This window comes from Vulpes vulpes, chromosome 1 (assembly GCF_048418805.1).
Source record: "Vulpes vulpes isolate BD-2025 chromosome 1, VulVul3, whole genome shotgun sequence".
NCBI classification, from domain to species: domain Eukaryota; kingdom Metazoa; phylum Chordata; class Mammalia; order Carnivora; family Canidae; genus Vulpes; species Vulpes vulpes.
This window is the reverse complement of record NC_132780.1, coordinates 68,158,958-68,183,681: the sequence shown is the minus strand read 5'-3', so window position 1 is coordinate 68,183,681 and position 24,724 is coordinate 68,158,958. Positions and strand designations below refer to the sequence as shown.

The window sequence follows — 24,724 nt, the reverse complement described above, 5'->3', positions numbered from 1 at the left end:
TACAGGGAACAAACTGATGGTCACCAGAGGAGAGGTGGGGAGGGGTGAGGTGGATGACAGGGTTTGAAGAGGCCGCTCATTGTGATGAGCACAAGGTGATGTATAGAACTGTTGAATCACAATACTTGAAACTACACTGTATGTTAATTATATTGGAATTGAAGTTTTAAAAAAAAGTTATCATTAAAAAAAAAAAGAGAGGACTTTAGAGATTAAAACAGATACAGAGATGTACCAACCCAATGCCGCATGTACTGTTTTAAGGATCCTAGTTCAAACATAACAGCTATAAAAAGAATCTTTTCAGACAGTTGAGGAAAACAATCTGGCCCAAGGATTAAGATATTATTGTTAAGTGTGATTATTGGTAGGCATGAAAATGGCATGTAATTGAGGATTTTTTTTTTTCTTTTTGAGGATTTTTTTTTAAAATGTCATTTCCTATTAGATAGAAATCTATACTGAAGTCTTTGTGGCTGAAATTACATGACTGAGACTTGCTTTAGACTATACCAGCAAGCAAAAAAAGGGAGTAAGGTAGTGTACATGAAACAGGAATAGCAAAATGATCATCATTGAAGCTGGGTGACAGCTACATGGTGGTCAACATGCAATTCTTTCTACTTGTATGCAGAGAAAATGTCTATAAACAAAAGTGAAAATGGGAAGAAAGCAAGCAAGCAAGCAAGCAAGCAATGATAGGCTCAAGGAAGCACTGATCCCTCCACTGCTCATCTACTGAGCAGTTTTTCTTTTTCTTTTTTTTTTTTTATTGAGCAGTTTTTCTATGTGTCCAAAAATGACTTAAACAATCTACCCTATACGAGTGTAAGAAAGCAAGGCACTCAAAGGCTGCATGGGCATTCAGTGGTTAAGTGACAATACCAGACAATAACAGGAGGTCACTTTTACATGAATAACTGTGAAATAATAAATCTATGTATTGGGAGAAAAAGGGTTACAAACTTTCAATTATAAGAAGGAAAAGTTCTGAGACATGAAGTACAGGACGGTACCTACAACTAAAAACACCATAGTGTATACTCGAAAACTGCGGAGGTAGATCTTCAGTGTTCTAACCACACCCCCAGCCCTGCCCCCCAACCCCGTGAGCTGATGGATGTACTCATTAATTTGATGGTGGGAATCACTTCACAGTGCACACATATGTCACATGTTGTAACTAATATGTACACTTAAATATATACAATTATTATTCATCAAAAATAAAAAAAAATAAAATAATTTTAATAATAAACCTCTCAGTAATAATAAAAGTAACAATAAAAGACACAGACTATTTCATATTTTTATCTATGGTCCTTCTTAATCAATCCCTGCCCCCAAGGCAACCACCGTTTTTGACTTTTTTTCACCACTGATTAGCTTTGCTTTTGTTTTTGGAATTTTATCAAAATGGACTCATACAATATATACTGTTTCAAGCTCTGCTTTATTTGCTTGACATAATACCACTGAGATTTATGCATACAACTGTGTATCCAGGTAGTTTCCTCCTTCCTATTGCTAGTTGCGTATGATATGTTTATCTGTTCTACCACTGTTGGTCGTTTGGGACGTTTATGTTCTCCAGGTCTGAGCGATTAAGAATAAGGCTACTACAAACATCTTTCTGTGAACATGGAAGAATGCAGAAGTCTTTCCGTGAACATGGGTTTTCAGTTATCTTAGGCAAATACGTAAGAGTAAAATTTGTGGTCAGAAGTAAACGTACGCTTAACTGTAAGAAGAAACTGCCAAATCGTTGACAATGCTACATATTAAGAACAAAGTTATCAAAACTGATTTGGGTATTTTAGATTAAAATAAATTATTAAAGAGGTCATTTATGCTACACAAACAGCGCAGGCGGAACAATTCTATTCTAAGACTGAGCAATCATGGAACAGTTCTGGAAGCCTGTGAGCCTCAAAGACAGACAAAGAGAATGGGGGTACGGAGCAAAAAGGGTGCCACTGACCCTTTTGCAAATGCTTATTTCAAAAAGTTTTAAAATCCTAAATATCAACCAAGGGATCAGTATATGCATCCTGAGCTTATCCTAACACCATGGGGGGAAAAATAAAAATAAAAAGCAGCTGCCTTGACTTGTCCTGCTATCTCAATGAGCACAGAGGAAATGCTACACAGTTTTTTCAAAGTGTCGTGCAGTGGGTATAGGGGTAGGAAGGCAGGTTCCCCAGCAGCTCAGTGTAGAGGCTCAGAGGAAGCTCAGAAAGCTAGAAAAGATACAGAACCCTGGCGGCCACGGAAGAGCAATACAGTAGGATACAAGGTCCAGACTGATCCAGAAAGACCTGAGACCGTGAATCCCTGTTAAAAGTGGTGGAAGCAGGCTGGGATTCTGCTAAGTGAAGTGCCCTTAAAAACAAGTCAGCTCAACACAAGGAAACAGAAATAACAAAAACCTAAAGTCCTAAAGAACATTACTGTAAGTTTTCAAAGGGCTTTCTATGTCAACTAATATTAAGTAATTTAATTACGGATGAAAAGGGTCCATGAGATTATTATTTTTTTAAAGATTTTATTTATTTATTCATGAGAGACACAGAGAGAAAGGCAGAGACGCAGACAGAGGGAGAAGCAGGCTCCCTATAGGGAGCCTGATGCGGGACTCGATCCCAGGACCCCAGGATCACGACCTGAGCTGAAGGCAGACGCTCGACCACTGAGTCACCCAGGCGTCCCAAGAGATTATTTCTTAATAATAACTTAATTCAGAAAAAAGGAGTCCATGAGATAAACACAGTTTTAAATCATTGAGAATACAGCAAGCATTTCTAAGTTTAAGTCTGCTAGCAGAAAAGGATTCAGTTATCCAGGCAGATGAAAAAGATACATTTCTGAATGTCAGTATGTAATTAAGGTTTTTTAAGTGAATATTTTTTCAGCAGTGTGTCAAGCACTATTACAGGTATCGGATAAAGCTCCTACTCTCATGGAGATTAAATGCTAGTTGGGGAAAACAGATAAGAAGATACTGGCTTATGATAACATCTATGACAAAACTAAAACATTTTTATGACTTTGTTGCCATTTTAATTTAATAAACTAATCCAGGAGGAACCGAATTTTATCCACACTTCTCTATGACTAGACAATTAGTATATTCTTTTTCACAATAAAGAAATGTGCCTTTAATCAGCCTTCGATCCTGTGCACTAAGACCAGCTATGTGTATGGGTTTAATATAGTTCCTCTGTGGTTACTACTTCTCAAAATCTATCCTCTAAAACAGAGCTGTGGTTGCCAAGAACTGACAAAACAGGTATAATTTAAAATCTTGCAAAAGACGAATGTGTTTAGTTTCCATTTTATAATTTTTTTCCTAATGGTGTGATACTGGTTTTCAGACGAAACATCCTGCCTACTGCCATCGTGACTAATAGGATGGACCAGCAAAAATCTTTCACAGGCAGATGATCCATGTGTTCAAACTATCATTAAGATCATGGGCTTTATCTTCAGTACAAGCAAACAAAAATCACTGTCTTTAAATAATCAGTATGAAATATTTCCATATAGAAGAATGATGTACTTCAGTTATATAGAGAAGGATTTTGCAACTAATTCTTTCACGAAGCTGAGATGCTTAGAACTGACACTCCTTACAGGTTTCTGTGGCTATAGTTAGTGACTAGCAGCTAAGCTTGTGAAATGAAATTTACACTAAAAGTAGCCATATTACACTTTTAAAGAAAACTGGGCTTCTACAAAGCTCAGGTTGCCTAAAGCTGTTTTAACCTGTGTAATAAGGAAAATACGGATTTTGCCTGTACAGACAGGGAATTGCTGTGCATTATGTTGTACACGTGGAAGTAACACAAAGTTACATGTTGATTAAAGCTCAGTAAACACTAACTTGCTTCCCTTCCGATCTAGCTTCCACCCTCTTTCTTGTCTCCCTTCTAAGGCAAAACTGTAGAAAATGATTATCTCTATTTGCTGCCTTCAAATTCTCTTCCCTTTCTCAAACTCGCTCTGTTGAGTGAAACAGCTTCTATTAAGATCATCGACTTCCACATTGCCAAGTCCACAGCGTAACTCTCAGCTCCCTTAAAATATGGGCAAGCATTTGATGTAGGTGACTACTGTTTTTGACTAGACATAATGTTTCCACTACTGCTGCATGCATGCACCCATAGCATGGCTCTCCCCTGCCTCTGGGACACTTCTTTTCAGTCTTTGTAAGCCTTTTTCCTATCTCAGGTTTCTAAATGTCCTGGCCCTGGGCTGGTCTTTGCATTTTCTTCTCTACTGAAACCACACTCACTTCCTAGATGATCTCAACCAGTCTCGCATTGTTACATCCTGTCTCTACATTGGTGGTTCTTAAATCACCCATATAACTAAGAAATCTCAAATTCGTATCTCTAATTCACTTCATTCATCTCAACTCCAGACTCCTATATCCAGCTACCTCCTTAACATATCTTTTTAGAAATCCATTAGGTATCTCAAACAGCACTTCCAAACTTGAGCACCTGATGACTTCCCCATCTCACGCTGACTTCCTACAAACCTTCCCATCCATTTAATGGTAACCCATCTACCCATTTCATCAGGCAAAATAGAAATGCCATCATTTCTCCTTTCTTGTTTTATACCATACGTCTGGATTAATCAGCAACTCTTGTTAGCTCTACTTTCCAAATAGATCTAGAATTGGATCTATCAATCCAAACACTGCTCCCCATCTCCATTATCCAGTAACCTAGTCTAAATCATCTTTATCTCTTATAGGATTACCGCACTGACCTACTTGTCATTACCTGGCAAAGAAAAACTATTCTTTTAAAGTGCTCCTGTGTTTATTTACTTAGGATTTCTGCACTTATGCTTGCACTAGTAAAAATGGTTGGTAGTTTTTTGTTTTGTGAAAGGCTCTAACTTTTGTATTGGGATAAACCTCCCTCCTAGAATGAGTTCTTTCCCTAACTTTTGAAATATACACTCTGTACTATGTAGGAGTTATCTCCTCTTTAATGCTTGGTGGAATTATCCAGTAAAGCTTTTGGACATCATGCCATTTTAGGTGGTTTTCACTAATTCTTCAGATTTTTCATTGGTTAGTATATATTTCGGTTTCTTAACTCTTCTTCAGTTTTGATAATTTAGAATTTCCTCAAAATTGACCATTATATCCAAATTTTCATATATATTAGTACACAATACTCCCTATTAAATTATTCATAGTCTCTGTGTTTATGGGTATATTCCTTTTCTCATTCCTTAACATTTGTATTTTACTTCTTGAACAGATTGCCCTATTTTACCAATCCATTTAAGAAAATACCTCTTGTGGTATTAATCACATCTATATTTTAAATTGTGAATCATTAATTTCTTCTCTTATTAATTCCCCCCTCTGCTTTTTAAAAGTTTATTTTTGGTGTTCTAATAAATGAATATAAGATTGTAAATTTTCATCCTGTTTTGGCTGTATCCTGTAAATTTGGTTGATTTTGTCCCCATTTTACATTTGAAACTTTGAAAAGTTATTTTTTAAAAGGTCACCCAGATAAATAGTGGCAATGTAGGAATTCAAATCTACGTGTGATTTACACTGTATCAGAGAAGCTCTGTTAAATATATCAGAACAAAAGGCACAGAGACGCAATTCACACAAAAACAAATATATCTATTTAACTATGGAAGGATGCTTATTTGCTTTTTTTAAAAAAAGATCTCTATTTATTTGAGAGAGAGAGAGAGAGAGAAAGAGAGAGAGAGAGAGTGCATGCAAACATGAACAGGGGGAGGAGCAGAGGAAGAGGGAAAAGCAGACCCTCCGCTGAGCAGGGAGCCTGAAGTCAAACTTTTAACTACTGAGCCACCCAGGCACACCACTTATTTGCTTTAAATAAAAATATTATTTTTAAACAATGTTATTGCTATTTATACAAAAGAAGATATATAATTGCTAATTTAATTTGGTTAAAATGAAAGTACAAACTGCAACAGTAAGCTGGTAAATGTGTATTAAATGTCATAAAATATTTACATCCTTCATCATATTAATAACCTCAGATCCTAGCACTTTTCTTTAGGAAATATTTTGTAAGAATAAAATTGACATATCCATAAAGATAATTGGTCTATGAAATACAAAAACAATCTAAAAATCCAACAATCCAACCACGAGAAAGTAAAGTAATACCACAGAGAAATTCAATGAGATATATTTAGTCATTGAAGAGAATATTAGATGGCATAACATCACAAACTATTTATGGCATAATGCAAATTAAAAAAAATCCAGAAATTAAAACTGCACAAGTATTATAACTACTACTATACAAATACATGCATGTGAAAAAGACCAAAACAAAATATCCCTAACAGCTAACATTGACTGCATTAAGGTGATCTTAATATTAATTCAGAAGCAGAGTTCTGATTTTTTTCAAAATACAAGTATAAATAACTTTAAGTGAATGAAAGCAGCCCTGGGTAAAGTAGATGAGAACAGTTGTGAGAAGAACCTTTGCAAAGGAAGTTGTTAGAGCATGATACTCAACCTCAAATACAGAAATAAGAGAGGTGCTAGAGAGACATTTTGACATATAAACTAGCAAACAAGAGGGGCTCATATCAAATAGTCTCGGTCTTCTCATAAATATGGAGTTATTAATTCTATAATTTAAGAAGGATGGAGGGGCAACCTGGGTGGCTCAATCAGTAAAGTGTCCGACTTGTGGTTTCAGCTCAGGTCATGATCTCAGGGTCATGAGACTAAGCCCCGCATTTGGGCTCTGTGCTCTCCTAGGAGTCTGCTTGAGGTTTTTCTCTCTCTCTTTTCCTCTGCTCCGCCCCTGTCCCTCAACTCTCTCTAATAAATAAATCTTAAAAAAATAAAAAATAAAAACAAGAATGATGGAGACAAGGTTAGGGTTGACGATTCAGAGAGGAAAAATGGTGAACCCCTGCCACATAAAAGAGGTCTTATCAAGCTTACATTACTAAACCAAGCAAAGGCAAACAGTACACCCAATCAGCAAAAGCAGCTCAGACTTAATAGAAACAGGTAACACAAATAACCAAACAGAAATGGAGACATTGAGAACTACATATCAGTAGTGTTTTTTCTGATACTGCTGCAGTGTGCTCTACAAAAATTCCACTCACAGAAGAATCACAAAGCTGCATCACAATTCTCTGGCCAATGTTTTAAGGACTTCCTCTTAAATTCCAGATCGTTCACTCATTTCACTTCAAGGTTTAATGCCATGCTCCTTCTCAAACAGATTCCTATAGAGACTCTGGAAATCCTGAATTCTCACAGGGTGACTGACTAGTTATGGAGCACAGCTGGAGGGACGTCAAGTCAGGTGATGGCTGAATTTTACTTCTAGTCACATGATGCAGCTGACTATGTCAATCCTCTTTCTCACACTTGCTTTTCGAAAGATGTGTTTAAATAATCTACCCTAGATTTTATGCAGCATCGTAAGAACAGTCGATTAAGGAAATCCTATCATCCAACCCCTCAGGGTTGCACACTCTTTATGCAAAATGTCGTACAAAAACAATTTTAAGTTGCAAAGGAGAAAGAATAAAGATAATACAAATAAAATACAAAGGATTTGAACAGGAGAGAGGAAATTCCTTGTGTTAAATTATCAAAATAGTCCTCAAAGCAAATGCTCAATTTTATATAAACTCTTTCCCTTCTATGTGAAACTGAGCACTGCTCTCACAATTTGAAATAAGTGCATTTGGAAGTGAAATAATCTACCTAACTCAAATTCCTATTCAACTGTACGAGGTCCTACCTAGCACCACTGTTATCATTTATCAGTATTCAGACATACAACCTAAACCTAAACTTTTGACTACTATTACAAAGCAGTATGACTTCAATCAAATAAAACTAGATTCCAGAAAGAAAAAGTTTAAATCAATCTCTGACAGTGAAGTGAACAAATAAAAGCAAGCAAACAAAAAAAAAAAAGCAAGGGGTGCAGGAAAAAGAGGGAAGTTTGCAAACATCTGCAGGCTGGTCTTTAGTGTTTCCATCACACCTTAGAAAGCTCCAGGCCTGCAAATCACCCACCATCACGTAGAGTCCCATCCCAGGCAATTCCATATACCTACCAACCTAAACCACCTTCCACCCTCCCTCCCTGCTGAGCCCTGGAACACACGGTCTATCTATCGCACGGTCTATTGTCGGCAAACCCTCTCTTCTCGACCCCCCTGAGAGGAACAGTTGTGCATCTTTTTGCCGTAACTGAAAACTTCTTGCCTCCTGATCATACTGCTTGCTACACTAATGCTGAATAACATATAATGTAAAATTAATCTGTAGAATGTTGATCATGGGTATTAAACTGGTAATGCAGAAATTTCTTAATAAATGCAGTAACAGGTATTTTCTTTTATAAATATGAGCAAATATGAACATATTTTATAATAAGCAGATATGAACATATTTTATAAATATGAGCAAAAGAGAGGTGCCTGCGTGGCTCAGTCAGTTAAGCATCCAAATCTGTATTTCTGCTCAGGTCATGATCTCAGGATCCTGACACTGAGCCCTGTGTCCCTGCTTGGGATTCTTTCTCTCTCTCTGCCTCTCCCTGCCCTAAAAATGAATGAATGAATGAATGAATGAATGAATAAGTGCAAAAGAGTAAGAATCTCAGGAAAAACAATTTTTTAAAACTTGTCATTCTAAGGATACCTGGGTGGCTCAGTCGGTGGAGTATGTAGCTCTTGATGGTGGGGTTGTGGCTTCAAGCCCCACGCAGGGTGGAGACATTACTTAAAAATAAAATCTTAAAAAAAAAAGTCATCATTCAATAATCTTTCTCTTCTCCCTTTGTTAAAGAACTAAAAAAGATAAAACAGAGAGACACGAGGCAATGGCGGTAGCCGTGTGCCACTGACTTCATGAGGACTGAATACCGGTGAGACCAAATCGAACACAGTCCCCAAGGGCTCACTTCAAGTTTCCTGTCCTGGGAAACAGCAGTGTTGCATAAAGTTAATAAAAAATGCTCTGGGGAGATTAATGACGTAGGATTCCAGCTGCATATGGCAAGTAGCGGACATGTGTTCCCTGTGTTCATGCAGCAGGGCCCTGATTTAGAAATACACTGAGAAATTCAAGGAAACCAGAATTCTCCAACAGAATTGAGCATCCCTTCAATTTTATGAAATGACTAAATATACTGGACATAGTTGTACTGTTTACTGGCCAAGTTAAAATGAAAATACTGCAAAGAAATCCTGAGTCCAACACAGCAATTTGTTTCAGTCAACTACAGACAGGTGACAGAAGTCAAGTTCTCCTGAGGGAATGTCCACCACTCTGTCCCCTCATTGTCCTCCTTGGTCACCTCCTACCACATGGGTGTGGCTGGACCTCCCTAGCTAGCCTTCCCACACAGCATCTAACAGAATTCTAACAATATTTACACTTACAATATGCAGACACAAGGAAAGTCTACCCATAAACACTAAAGCTAGCATCATAAACATAAAAAAAGAAGTCAAGAAATGACCTCTCGACATATATAACAACATTAGGGACGTCTGGGTGGCTCAGCAGTTGAGCGTCTGCCTTCAGCTCAGGGGTGATCCTGGGGTCCTGAGATCGACTCCTGCATGGGGCTCCCCCCGGGGAGCCTGCTTCTCCCTCTGCCTGTGTCTCTGCCTCTCTCTCTCTCTATGTCTCTCATGAAAAAGTAAATGAAATCTTTAAAAAAAAGAAAAGTTAAAAGGAAGAAAAATCACCCAAAATACTCAAGGCATGAGTATTATTCTAGTAAACCAGGATAATGCTACTTTGATACGTGAGAGGAAGAATATGCACAAAATGAATTTTAGGAAAGCAGTTGCTTTCAAAAGAACTAAAGAATTAATAAGAATTTACCAATGATGTTCAAAAGACACGCTGCAATGAAGACAAAGCACCAAAATACAGAAGTACCTTTAATTAAAAAGAGCCACTGTAAATTTAAGCAGAATTAGAAACAGTACAGAACAGAATTATGCTGCCAAAGTTCATGTCAAAGATGCAGACGGTGAACATGAGTGTTTCCTCTAGAATACATTAAGAGAATGAGACAAGAGAAAGACTGGGTATTTGGTGATCTTAAAGAGAACAAAACAAAAAGGACAGAACCAAGGCACCAAGAAACAGGCAAATAAAATATCCTGAACTAAAGAAAGACTTGTCAAATGAGTGAGAAAGCTCATTATATGCCAGGCTCATTTAACAAAAGCTAAAAAACATTCACATATAACCCAGCAAAAGTAATGAATTCCAATAGCAATCGACAGTTTGCTAACTATTCAGAAAAGAAAAAAAAAAAAGCAACATTTACAAAGACAAAAGTCAGGATATAATGTAGCCTATCGACAGCATTTTGAGGGACAAAGGCATATCCAAAAATTCTAGAACAGGCGAGAGAATCTGCTATGTCCTAGCAACTCAGCATCCAAACACACTTATCTTGATACTTTCTTTCCCACTTCTCGTCAGAAATCTTCTTGACTTATAAGCTGGAACCACAAGCAACCATACTAATAGTAATGACAGAAAAAAAGATTAAGTGACAGGTATGGCTGACAGCACATCCCTCTCTCTCCAGCAGAGATGGCCCCCTGTGCGACCACAGCTTCCTTGCACTCACTCAGCTCCAGCCTCCCGGCCCCCCTGCCCTGCACACTGTAGGCCTCCTGTCTCAGGCCTCTGTGCTCGCTGAGCCACCTGCCTGGGACCCTCCCCCCCCAGCCCTCAGCAAGGTTCAAGGCTTCACATCCCTCACCTGTTCCCTCAGTTACCCTCCTGGTGGGCCTCGCCTGGCTGCACACACATGCCCCCAGCCTGACACCCCGTACCCTGGCTCTGTCTCTACAGTATTCCTTACCACTGATCCAGTCAGTGCCCGTGGTAGTTACTTCTCCTGCTTACTGCCTCCCTCGCCACCACATGGATGGAAATACCACGATGGGAGAGGTTCTGTGTAGTTTCTTCCCTCATGAGCCCAGGGGAATGGGGCTCAATTACTATGTGGTGACTGAATGACGACGTGTAATCAGAAAAATAGAGCAGACTGCTCAGATATGCTGCTTTGTTTTGTTTCATTCTGTTTTAAGTCGATTCCACACCCAGTGCGGAGCCCAATGCAGGGCTTGAACTCATGACCCTGAGATCAAGACCTGAGCTGAGATCTGGAGTCGGACGCTTAACCAACTGAGCCATCCAGGTGCCCCAGGAAATGCTGCTTTTAACAAGGCATGTGACACCGTATCTCACGTTATTATTATTATAGGTGAAATTTCCACGTGTAGCATTGTCCTATTTATTTATGTAATAAACTGAAAAGGGGGCATAGGAAAACAACTGGGAAAAATTACTCAAATTTGTAGCTTCAAATCAGACAAGCAGAGAATGTTAGGTAACAGAAGTCAAGACTGAGGCTTTCTGCAAAGTGCTGGGATGGTCCAAAACAAGATAAAATGGAGCTTAAATAAATGCACAGTCCTACTGTTAAATTTATTTCTAAAAGTCTGTAGACAAATACGTTTTCTTGGTTTTCCTCACTTTACTGACGTTTCCTTCTTAATTTCCTTTGTGAACTTTTCCATGTCTTCTGCATGAAACAACTGGAATGTCCAGAATTCAGTTCTCACAACTTTTTTTTCTGTAGACAAACTCCCTAAGTGATGTCTTTCATCCCACGTCACTGTCTCTGTGCCACAGACCCCATATACATCTATGTCTCTCTATGGCCTTTCCTCTTGGCTCCACACTAGAAGCACTGGCTTTCTAAATATCTCCAATTTGATGTCTGATAACTCCAATTTCACTTGTTCAAGACTAATGTACTGAGTTCCCAGCCTTGCTCCCCCACTTTCGTCCTGCTGTCTCCCCAACAGTAGTAGAGAGAGACTTCATTCTGTCAGTGTTCAGACCAAACATACTGGGAGTCATTACTGATCCTGTCCTCACACCACAGATAAGCCATGAGTGAAGCCTGTGAGCTCTTCCTTCTCAGTACGCCCCACATCTGATTACGCTTCCCCATGACAGCCCTCACTCTGGTCATCATCGTCCCCTACCTGCACACCCAGACTGCCACTGGGTTGTCTCAGTCCCCACGTACCCCCATGTATGCTCTCAGTCCAGCAGCTATCGTGACCTAAAAGTTCCCAAATGTTCTCGGAATTCAACCCACACCTGTACAGTGCATCACGAGGCCTTGAAACCCCCGTCTTTTACCCCAACTCCGTCCCCCGCTGCCTCGCATTACTGAGTCTGCTCTAGCCATGTTGGCCTACCTCAGGGCTTTTGTAGCAGCTGCCACCTCCTCTTGGATGATTTTCTTATTCCCTTATTTTCCTGCTCAAATACCAACTTATCAAATAAACTCCTCTGACCACCCAAGGTATATAATAAGCCAGTAAGTCCACTCCAGACTTACCACCACTCTCTAGAACTTACCAGCTTGATTCTTCTATGCATTTATCCTAGAACTTAGCATTGCCTGATATGTATAAATCAAAAAAATTTTTCAACTGTCAACCACACCCTTGCATACTGTGAGAACCAAAACACTATTTTGCTCACCACTATATCCCCAGCACCTAGACAACAATGTCTGGCACATAAATGCTCAGTTAAGATCTGTTGATTAAATGGCAAGTAAGGAGGAAGACAAGGAGAGAGAGAGAGAGAGAGAGAGAGAGAGAGAGAGAGAGAGAGAGAAGAGAAGAAGGAAGGGTATAAGACTTAATTGACTTAATATAAAAATATTTTAAGTTTGCTAAAGGATTAGTAAGCAGAAATGTTGGATAATTTCTTTAAAAAGTGAATTCTCCCTTAAAACTGTATTATAGATACATTGTTTCCAAGGAGTTATCTGTCCTGCCTTATGTTACCAGGGTCAGGCCACAACAGGTCTGTAATGTCATGTCACAGCTGCCATGTAAAATGTATTGATAAAAATGTATTGATAATGGATATTTTGTCCAGAGAATGTCAACCTAGATGCTAAGGAGGCATTTGGGGGGAAATATTTTAAAAGTAGGTTATACTCCACTGGGAAAGAGGGGACATAATCCCTCTATTTATTTAGAGAGATCTCATATGGAGTATGGTGTATAGTTTCTTTCTTCCTTCTTTCTTTTCTTTCTTTCTTTCTTTCTTTCTTTCTTTCTTTCTTTCTTTCTTTCTTTCTTTCCTTCCTTCCTTCCTTCCTTCCTTCCTTCCTTCCTTCCTTCCTTCCTTCCTTCCTTCCTTCTTCCCTTTTGTTTTGAGTTGCTACAAAAGTCAAAAACTATACAAATTAGAAAAGAAAAAAAAAAAGGAAAAACCCATGACAATTAAGGAGAAGTGGTTAGGTTCTAAATGAAAAAGTATCTTACAAAACTCAGAACTGTCTGTGGGTGCAACAACTGCCCTCACAAAGAACATGATTTTTGACAATGGACGTTCCCCAAACAGCCCTGTGGCCAACCACTGTCTACCTAAACCTTAATTTCAATTTAAAACAGTGGTGTACTATTATAGAAAGGAAATTCTGTGTATCAGTCTTAAAAACCCTGATGATATGGATTATATTCAGAAAAAAATATTTTAAAGATCTTGGCAACTATTCCATTATTCTATTATTATCTATTATCTACCTCTTCTATTATCAGCTCATGTGTATAGTATTTCTCAACTGGAGATATACTTTCTCAAAATGTGGCATAAAATAAGAGAAACTTTATAAAATAACAGCCAAAAGAATCTCTATGTATAGTCTTGTCATCATTTCTAATGGTCTTAAAAATAGTATGTGGTACTGTGTGAACATACAACATCTCTTCTCTCTTCACCCAAAAAGAAGGTGCTGGCATACTGAGAATGATGTGGCAATGTCATTATCTGAATCCGAGATGTCTTGCAGCAATATTTTGTGTAGCTAAAATATACAGAAATGTATTCACTAAAAAAGTCCACTCTTCATCTATGCAACTGTTCCACCCAAATAGGTTACATTTTTATTTTAAGTTTATATTTAAAGAAGCGGGATGCAATCGCAGAATTGGTTATAACACTGTGGTACAAAACCTTTGTATGTGAAGACACTAGAGGCAAGGAGTGTTCTGGCAAACAGCTGAGTAGAGCTTGAACATACTGACATAAGCAAGTTATCAGAAGCACAATTCTAATTTTTGTTGTCAATACAATAAAATGTCAGGAAAACGTGGATTGGTGAAAACCACCTCTTTGGGGCATACCTTTCACCATCTCCTTCAAAAACAACACTGAAATCTAAAATTTCTTCAGAATTGTCAGTGTTAAATTGAGGTTAGGCATCTCTTATACTTTGGGTGAAAGAACAAAAGGGACTATTGATGAGTAAATTGTAGATTTCTCCCTACCGCCCCTGATTGGTGAGGTGCATGGTGCTACTTTAGAGATTCGAGATGGCTGCTCTGCTGATAGCAACACTGCAGGATCTTGTGACTCTGCCTGAGTGTGCCTGTTAGAACCCCCTCTTTAGTCTTTGCTGTACTCCCAGTGGCTGCAAAACTTTCAGGCTGCCCCCTTGAGCCCCCAATACACACAGAAGCACCCAGACTTGGGAAATTTTTCGGGTGTGAGCCCCATTCAGAATGGAGGTCTCCAGTAAAACTCTGAGATTTACAGAAACCTTAAGAATCTGTAAAGGCTGTTACGGACAGAAGGAATTTTGTCCAGCCTCCAGCAATGGCCCTGGTCATTCCAGAGTTCTTCAGATAATCAAAAATCAAGGAATATACCTGTATACGTGATCCTATGAACATTACTTCAGTTTATATTTTATTAATAGTGATGTCTTACCTGAGACTGTATCAAATGCAATCCCAACTGATTATTTTCAATATTCCACGTTCAAGGTCTTTATTGTATACGGAATATACAATTCAAATATTTTTCATATGTAATTATTTCTAACTTTGTAGTACTAAGCACAGTTTGGTAGATGCTTTCAGTACTCATGCCCCATAAGCTTTTAAGTTTGGTAAGTCTTTCTTAAAAGTTAACACTAAGTAATTTCTCTTGGACATGAAAACAGTGCATTTAAGACTTCTAAAAGTACTGAGGAATGTCATGTTTTGAATATACAAGCAGTCACCTTTTGTTCTCCTGCAAACAAGATGCAGGAACTCAAAGGCAGGGGCTGAGGAGAGCTGCTCAGTGGGGGAGCGAGGGTGAGGCAGAGGTTCCTGCTCCTTGGCTGGAGCAGCCCAATGCCATGTTGAGAATGCTTGTGTCAGTGTTTGGCTTCTCCTACAATTTTTCAAGAGAAGCCAGAAATCCAGTCTTTACATGCAGTCTCTCAATTTCTAACGTTGGCAACTCATTCAGAAAACCCCATAAGCATGTGCAGCCCAGACAAAAGGCAGCTGTTAGCTGTGCTCACTTTGGGCGCCTCCACTTTGCAATGGCTCTCTGTCCTGACTGCTCTGCTCGTACTAATGAGTGATGCTCTGGAGCAGACCCTCAGGGTTTGCCATTATTTTTCCTAATACTTTAACAGGTGAGAGCAATGAGAAAATGTATGAAAGTATTTATTTCCTATCCTGTGGTGGCAGAAATTATATTCACATTACTTACCCGGCTGACTTCCTTAGGAGCCGATTCATCTGGCAGAAGGAAAAGGAAAGGAAAAACACAATTAGAAACTCTTGAGTAAATTCTGAAATATAGACTATATCACTCACTCTCAATAAACTGGAAGGCTGTTTTGCTATGCTCTCTCTTACAAAATCTAAGAATTTGGCTTAAAAAATTCTATCAAGTAAAGGTTAAACATAATAGAGTTAGATATACAAATAAAATTTGGAAGCAAACGAAATACCACAACAATTCACAGGCCATTCACAGAAGTTCTGAATGGGAACATCTGCAAATAATATTCTAAATGACACAACCACACGGATATCACAAGTGACCATGAACATCTGTGCTGCTGGGGTTAATTACAGCAATTCTTATTTACCGGAGTAAGACATGTCCCTGCATGGCAGCCTGGTCAAGGCACGAAAGACACCTGTCAGCAGGACAGCTTTGACCTGTGAGTCCTGGGCATTGTGGGGCTGCCTGTAGCAGCTTGTTAGCAGCATCTCCCATAAAGCGAGACTGATGGATGGATGTCACCTGGCCTAAGTCGACCCTCCAAGGAGATCTCGCTGTGGGGCGGGCCACATGAAATAGTACGCTTATGTGACCAACAGGGTACAAGAAAAAACTGGCCAAGGATCCACCCTTGGTCACTGGTTTTGAACCAAAGCATATTTATGTGGCCTTTACAGGCAGCACCTGCACTGGGCCTCTCCAGAGCCCTCAACGGGAGGCAGCCTTTAATATAATGCTAGTGCTATCCTGTGTCTCCTTCACTAATCAAATAATCAAATCCTATCTGACTACCACTATCAGCGCACACCGAACATGCCCCCAGACCTCATGTGTTCTGTGTTCCTCCAAAGCACCATCTAATTTATCTCGACACTGACAACATGTCCCACAAGTTCAAATGGCTGTGACTCTCCTTCCTCTTTCAATATCCGCATTAACTGCTGAGTCCTGTTTCTTTTATTCTAATCTTTCTCCAATCTGCTGCCTGCCACCATTTCTACACATAACACCACGTCTAGTGCCAAGTCACATTTTAACCAGCAGTCTCCAGACTGGTTGCTGGATCCAGTATCTACCCTGGCAACCACCACACACACACACACACACACACGCACACGCACATACGTGCACGCAAACACATGCACATTCGCATGCACACACACGCATACATCTGTCCTGTTCCTCAGAGGCTCCAGAACCTAAAGGAAACTAGATTTAAAAACTGGTTGTGTAAATGACTTTGCCTGGAGCCTTTCCGAAATTACCAAGCTTGGGACTACTGGATAGTAGATGCTCAATAAATAGTCCCTATTGTTTGGCATGACTGTATTAATACACGCTTGCTTAAATATGTTCATCTGATTGCTCCCTAGTGACTTCAGCACTGCATCTGACCCCTCAGAATGTCCCTAAGCATGTCAGAGGAAAAGCACTTAACTCTGCCCTCCACACTGAAGTCACATTAGCAGAATTTCATCTACTCAATTCCCAACGCTTCACCCTTCCCAAATACCCCCAGAGGGGGGACTATGTGATTTAGTCACTACAACAAATGTATTAACAGATTCTAAAGTTACAGAGGTTTATATGTTTTTAACTTTTCTCTAAGAAATGCAGTGAGCATGGTCAGATGTCCCAGTGGATGAAGAAGCACATAATGAAAAGCAGCAATTGTGCGAACAGGTTTACTATCAGGAGTGAATGGTACTCAGGACTGTGGCACTTAGGGACCTCCCACTTTCAGTCTTCCTCAGATCTGAATCCTGGATCACGGGAAAAAGAATCTCAATGTCCAGATGTCTATAAATGCATGTACCCTTTGTTTTATCCTTTAGTTTTGCGAGATGTTTCTCAAAACTTGATGCTTGAGTGTGCATTAAGGTAACTCTACCACTACGTATTTATACACATTGAAGGTGTACCTCCTATGAAATCCTCCAAGGGATTTTTTTCCTCATGAGCTGTTCTTCCCAAGGCTTTAAAAAAAATTATTAAAATGATGTTGAGATTGAAGAGGTTTTCTTCTTTTTTTTCTCTTATTAAATAAATTTCTTTTTCACAGTCATAGACATTTCCTCTCTGGAATTGGTTTTTGTTTTCTTGTTTATTCATCCCACCAGAATGTGAGCTCCATGAGAATAGGGATACATGCCTGGCATATAATGATTCCATAGTACATATTTGTTGAATAAACAAATGTTAATTGAACCTCTAAAGCTGCATAAAAATTAGTGTCTGCTGTTGTGAACATTTTTGTTACTAATTTGATGCTCATGAATTATTCAAAATCTTGCATACATGGCAATTTCTTACTTTTCCATAATCCCCAACACCTTTCATTTTAAAGCAAACTTCATTGCTGAGCTGTGTGAAATATGGTTTCGACAATCCAGTCCTGGCTGTGTGTTGGAAGTACAGAGACATTTCAGTCATGGGTTCTTAGAAGGAGACATTCTTAGCCCTGGGCTCTTAACCTGGAATTACTAGATGATTTGCAAGGACTTATGAACCACATGAGGAGAATGGGATGATCTTTCTGCTCTGTTAATTTGAAAATGTCTTTATGGAAAAAATTGTTTTTCAGAATCAAATTATTTTGTCAGGATATTAAGTCAAAATTAAGTACTTATAAATCTTTAAATCTGTGCATATATTTGTACTTTTACTTATTTATTTTTTATTTTTTAATAAATTTATTTTTTATTGGTGTTCAATTTACCAACATACAGAATAACACCCAGTGCTCATCCCGTCAAGTGTCCCCCTCAGTGCCCGTCACCCATTCACCCCCACCCCCCCGCCCTCCTCCCCCTTCCACCACCCCTAGTTTGTTTCCCAGAACCCTCTTGTACTTTTATTTTTGTGATCACTTTAGATCATGCTTTGATATGAAGTGGGATTTCAGGAATGAATCCAAATATAGTTAGAACATAAAGGAATTTATACTCTGATGGCTGATTTGAAGTTCTATGGCTGCTTATCATGGTCTTTGCTCTGTGTTCAGTTTTGTGGCATTATTACTCTATGTTCCAAGAATGTGTTTTGAACAACTTCTACTTTAAATTGATCAATCGTTTCCTTGAAGTTTAACATACACTTTTACTAAATCTTCCATGGACAAGTTTAATTTCAGCACTTATTCTGCAGTATAAGAAGGGAAGTTCAAGATGTCACATATTGATACTGTGCTTCCAAAAAAAAAGGAAGGACTTCACTGTGTCTCTATCCCATAAAACTGTACACTCACTTCACTTTGAGGGTTTTGCAGGTGTTCTATACCTAAATGGAGCATATCTGTTGTCTCATTATGGAAAATACTTATTTCCCAAGAAAATTAACTAACTAGGAATTTTTTAACATACAACTGTTGAACAACATGGATTTGAACTGAACAGATCCACTTATACCAGGACTTTTTTTTTTTACAAATATACTACAGTACTGTAAATGTATTTTCTCTTACAGTTTTCTTAATATTTTCTGTTCTCTGGCATATTGCAAGACTACCATACATACATTAACATACAAAATGTGTTAATCTACTGCTTATGTTATTAGTATGGTTTTTTTCTGGTCAATAGGAGGCTATTAGTAGCTAAGTTTGGGGGAGTCAAAGGTTACATGTAGATTTTTACTGTGGTGGGGGGCAGGTCAGCACCCCTAAGTGCCATGGTGTTCTGTTCAAGGGTCAATTGTACTTCTATCTCCTAGGAGCTGGCATGCCTCTGTTCAGCCTCCTCCAACCATTCCTGCATTCTGCAGGAGCTGTGGAGCTTGTCTAAAGACAGCTGTCTTCTTATAATGCACTCTTAATGATTCAACCCCCAAATAGTCATCAGACATGTAATACATGTCAGATACTGAATAAATGTCTCAGTTGGCCCAATCAGTTTGAAGGGAAGGAATTAAATTTCATGGCTCTGAGAGAACCACAAGCATAATGACTGGCCCTAGCGTATCAATCATAAGGGGAGTCAGCCTGAAATCAGCTGACCTTGAAGCCTGGTCTACCTAGGGGCTCCTACATATGTGAGAGTTAATTTACCTATTTATTTAGCTGATTTTAGGAGGTCAAACTAAAAACACCTCAAAAAAGCATGAAGGAATGTTAACAAGATGTTCCTAGAACATTACTTTTAAAACACTAATTTAACACACTGTTACTTAAAATAAAAACTCCAGAAAGTTCTTCCATTCCTACAAAAAAATAAACAAATTCCTTTGCTAAGGATTTAAGTCCTCACAGTTTGGTTCTGCTCTGTTTTTCCAACTGGAGTATACAGCACATGGGACTCCCTTCCCACTCCAGTAAGACTGGTCTTTCTAGAGTTCCAAGCATGTTTTGCTAACTCTTAACTCAAAATCTTCGTATCTTCAAACAGTAATTACTGAGTATCTACTAAAAGCCTGGCACTCCTCTAGGTGCCTACAATATATCTCAGACCAAAAGAAAAAGACAATAATAAGAAGCTTTATTTTAAAGGCAGAAGAGTGTCCATAAACATGATAAAACACTAAATTATGCAGGAAGTTCTCAGGGCTCAAAGCCTAAAGTGGGAAACAAAGGGGCACACGTTAGGAAGCACTGGAGAGCAGGTTAGGGGGAGTGGGCTGGAGAGCAGGTTAGGGAGGTGGGGGGTAGGGGGCCAGAAAGCAGGAAGGAGTGGGCAGAGTGGGCCTCCTCCAGGTGTTGAGCTACGAAAACAGCTACCTGAGGAAAGTGTCTTCCAACCAGAGGGATCAGCCTGAGCAAAGACCCTGAGACCTGAGCATCCCTGCTGTTTCCTGTCAAAGTTTCAGGAATTAGCTCAGCTTGCATTGTGCCCATGTCTCTCCCCATTCAATCTGAATTACATTCTGTCTTCTGTTGATAGCTAGACACATGTGGGTGACTTAACTTCTTGATTGAATAAAATTTCTTGAAGACAAGAGACATCTAATATTTCTTTCCCATTACTGAAGAAAAAAGGCATTCCAAAAAATGATTCTTGAATGATTAAGATACAGATAAGAATGCTTCTGCATGCAGGGTATTTTTCTTCAGACGTCACCAGAGTGGTAAAACACTAGAGGATCATCGCTTTTGCCCGTGGTCTGTAACTTCTTAGTGTGACTCATAAGGACACCAATCACATTGCTTTCTCTCTTAATTTTTTAACGGTAAACGCCAGGTAGAAATGGAAGAACATAAGCCACGTAATCAAGAAATTAAGCACCAGGTTAGCTGGTTTGTGCCAATAAACCCTCTTCTTTGCAGAGTCACTAATGAGGAAACATGAAATAAACTATAAATTTCTGGCTAATTGAAAGGTATAAAGAACTATATACTTGTAATATTCCTGGTCAAAAAAACAAAGGGGGAGAGGAATATCTAAGTCCACAAGCTGTAGCATAAGAAAGGAAAAGCTGTTATTTTTTCCTTGAAGGACTATAATGATTTTTAATAACTCGGAAAATCATGTTTTCTAGCATATGCTATTGTGGTCTATTCTTTTGTACTTAATTCTACATAAACAGAACGAGACCGTTCCTAGTGAGAGTTAGTCTACGAAGCTTTCCAATTCTATAAATTAAAAGTCATCAGGCTTAAAATGGTATACTGAGAAGTACAGGTGTTTTTCTATACATATAAAATGTAATAATTTACAAAGTAGTTTCCTTATATTTTATTTTGTAGATATGAGGATTAGGAATATGTATGGTAAATAAGAGCTGTACATATAAGATGATAGAGTTCCTCTCTAATAGCTAACAGAAAATAGGGTAGCCCGGGTGGTTCAGTGGTTTAGCGCCGCCTTCAGCCCAGGGTGTGATCCTGGAGACCCGGGATCGAGTCCCACGTCGGGCTCCCTGCATGGAGCCTGCTTTTCCCTCTGCCTGTGTCTCTGCCTCTCTCTCTCTCTCTCTCTCTCTCTGTCTCTAATAAATAAATAAACTATTTAAAAAAAAGAAAATAATATACATATGTCCGATTTCACTTATCGAGGCCGCAGAAGCAAAGCTCAAGAAAGGTATCATGACACAATCACCACTTTTTTTTTCATTCTTTTGTACATAGTATAGAACTTATTAGTTCTAAGTGACCAAGAACTGTGTTGAGTCCATGATTGAACTTTTGTGTCCTAATCATTATCTGGATTGGCAACATGCTTGTGAGTAAATTGAACTAACTTTAAAGTTCACCATCAGAGAAATCTGAGTGAACCCATCCCAGACAGGCTAATATGCAGTAATGTTTTAAGTTGATTTTAATTTCTCAATTGATAGTATGTGGGCTATTAAAATATATGAACAATTCTATCACCCTGACAGGAGAAACCGAAGTTATTAAATGTAAACTCTGTTAACATTTGGAAAATTATACAGTCTTAACATGGGAAATCTGTACTAAATAATGCCTTCCAAAATTCATAGTTTCAGGTGGCTAAGAAGCTGTAAGCTACTAAGAAATTTTAGAAATTATAAATAAAGAATTATTGACCTTTCCTAAAACTCTTACAATGTTTATGCATTTTAGGAATGCTCTTTATTTTGTTGCCTCAATATTGAGGATGTGGGTAAATGAGAAATCCAAAAGCTTACCTGTCTTATTTATAAAAATGATAAGGGCTTAGTATCAAAGTCTATACAGTCTGGGAGTTTTCTGAGGATGGAAACTGTCCCAGCTGTACTGCTCACTTCCCTACTCCCCAGATTCTCTGGAGTACATGAGATTCCACACAATATACGTATGTCAACAGAGATCAGAACTGAAAACTGAAAATTGTACAAAATCCTGGCACTAAATAGATGATAAACCTCAAAAACTCAGAAGAAGGTTTAAACTTTGCTGACTCAATCATATTTTGAATTGCAATCACAATATGAATAAATAAGTTGGAAATGTGTTGCTAAAGTTTTTAGCTGTCTGCAAAACTCCATTTTTAAAACTAAGGTTCAAGTGACTCTTGGGTCTGCCATGACCTACTTCCTACCAACTTCATTTTCACATTTTTGGACTCCTACTCGAAAGCTGTTCAAAGGAAAAGATAAAGGACTTTATTAAGTTTCTACCAAGTTGCTTCGTGTTCACTCCACCCACCCTGCAGTAGACAGAGGGAGTTTAGAATTCCGCCATTTCTTTTTAGTTTGTCCATATAAGGAAAACAGCAAGACTTTTGGAGAGTCTCACTTTATTAAAAAATAAAAATTCTCAACGCCTGAAGAAAGGTGAGGATTGTGAGTGGTTGTCTTCTGCTTCAGAGCAGCCAGCTGGCAGCACAGGAAGCCTGTTTGGGCACGGGGTCTGCTGGAGCCAAAGGGAGCCACGTGGTCTCAGCACAGAGAGTGAGTGAGGGTGGCCCGGTGTGAGGTACACTTACACCAGAGAACTGCTTATCCTCTAGCAATGTGTTCATTTATGTTGCACACAGGTCTTCTTTAGTAGTGATACCAGCCCAAGGAGTAAAACAAACCAGGCAGACGCTAGTGTTCCTGAGGCATTAACACAAAATACTAAAAATGAAAAATGAATTTAATCATCCACAATTTTCAACAAATTGGCTCTTTCTTGTTACCACAATCCTACTCCTTCAACATTTCTAGTATCGCTTACGAAAAGTATGACTTCTAGATAATTCTGTATTAAAAGATTTTTAATTTGAAAGTAATAGCAGTTTACAGCAATGAATCATTGAATGCTTACTTTCCCTTTGTCTGAAGTTTGATATGGATAATATTCACTATTCAGTGTGAAAATACTATGCCACTTTTGCTCATGAAGGATTAACTGCTACAGAAACTGTCTTCCAGTCCTAAGTAGAAAACCAGACAAAATACATGAAACAAAAGCTTTTAGACACTGGTCAGTTCCACACTGTAATCCCAGAGATAAAACATCTGAAAAGAACTTCAACGCTTATTCAGGATAAAAGCTCACAGGGAAATAGGAATTTAAGGGCATCTATGAGAAGCCTACAGCTGCCGCCATACCTGATGGTGAAAGATGAAATCCTTCCCCTTAAGATATGGAAGTAAGTAAGAATATTTACTTCATTCCTATGCAACATCATACTAGAGGTTCTAGCCAGCAAAATAAGACAAAAGAGTGTGTGGGGCTGCATGTATCCAGATAGACACACACATATAAACTTACAAGTTAAATAAAATTTATATTACATATAATATCAATATTATATGTATGGTATAGATTGGATTAGACAGAAAAAATAACACTCTTTATTCATATGATAGCTCGGGTTGGAAGTCCTAAGGAATTTACCAAAAAACCCACTAGGAATGTAAGTAAGTGAATTTAGTAAGGTCATAAGATGCATGATCAGAAAAAATTCAAGTACCAAATAGAGAAGCATACTGTTTATATAATACAAATGACCCAGAAAAGCCAAGTCAATTCTGAAAACTACAGAGGTTGTAGAAGTTGCACTCCATTCCAAAAGTCTCTACAGTGACATCAATCAAAGCTGGTGGGACTTCTCTGCATGTCCCAGCAGCACTAGTCCCTTGTCTATTTGATGACAGGCATCTTCACAGGTGTGAGGTAAAATAACACTGTAGTTTTCTATTTGCATTTCCCTGATGGTAAGGGATATTAATGTTCTATACTTTATATATGATTTTATTTGTCAATTATACCTCAACAGAGCTGAAACAAAAATAAAATACCTTGATGGTACCAACATAACGACAGACAGTCGGTGAGCCGAAATAGAGAATCCAGGAATAGACGTATGCATATATGTGATTTTTCAACAAAAGTACCAAAGTTATTCACTGGAGAAGGGATTATCTTTCTAACAAATGGTGTTGGAATAAATGGATATTCATATGGAAAAAAAATCAAAACCAAAATTCAACCCTTCCCTCACACCACATATAAAAGTTTACTTGAAATGAATCAAATGAAACTGGTCTAGCAATAGGCTGTCAGGGGTTCAGTGAGAGTTTCATGTAAGACCGGCTCAGGCAGCACCAGCTAGAGTCCATATGGAGCCCTGACAGACGGGTGAGAGTCCCCGTCTCACATCCATCATGAATGAAAAGGCTCTGAGTCATGTTAGCCTGAGCAGTGGGTTCAAC

At 38.6% G+C, this 24,724-nt stretch overlaps 1 protein-coding gene across 7 annotated transcripts in view; it reads right to left on the bottom strand.

The window, feature by feature from the left end:
• Nucleotides 1-24,724, bottom strand: part of PDE10A (phosphodiesterase 10A) — a 591,886-nt gene that overhangs the window by 103,715 nt on the left and 463,447 nt on the right. For all 7 annotated transcript variants that reach the window (XM_072766442.1, XM_072766447.1, XM_072766434.1 and 4 more), the window contains one exon: nt 15,626-15,654. In XM_072766442.1, coding sequence (XP_072622543.1) covers nt 15,626-15,654 — 29 coding nt within the window. The remainder of the gene's footprint in view (nt 1-15,625; nt 15,655-24,724) is intronic.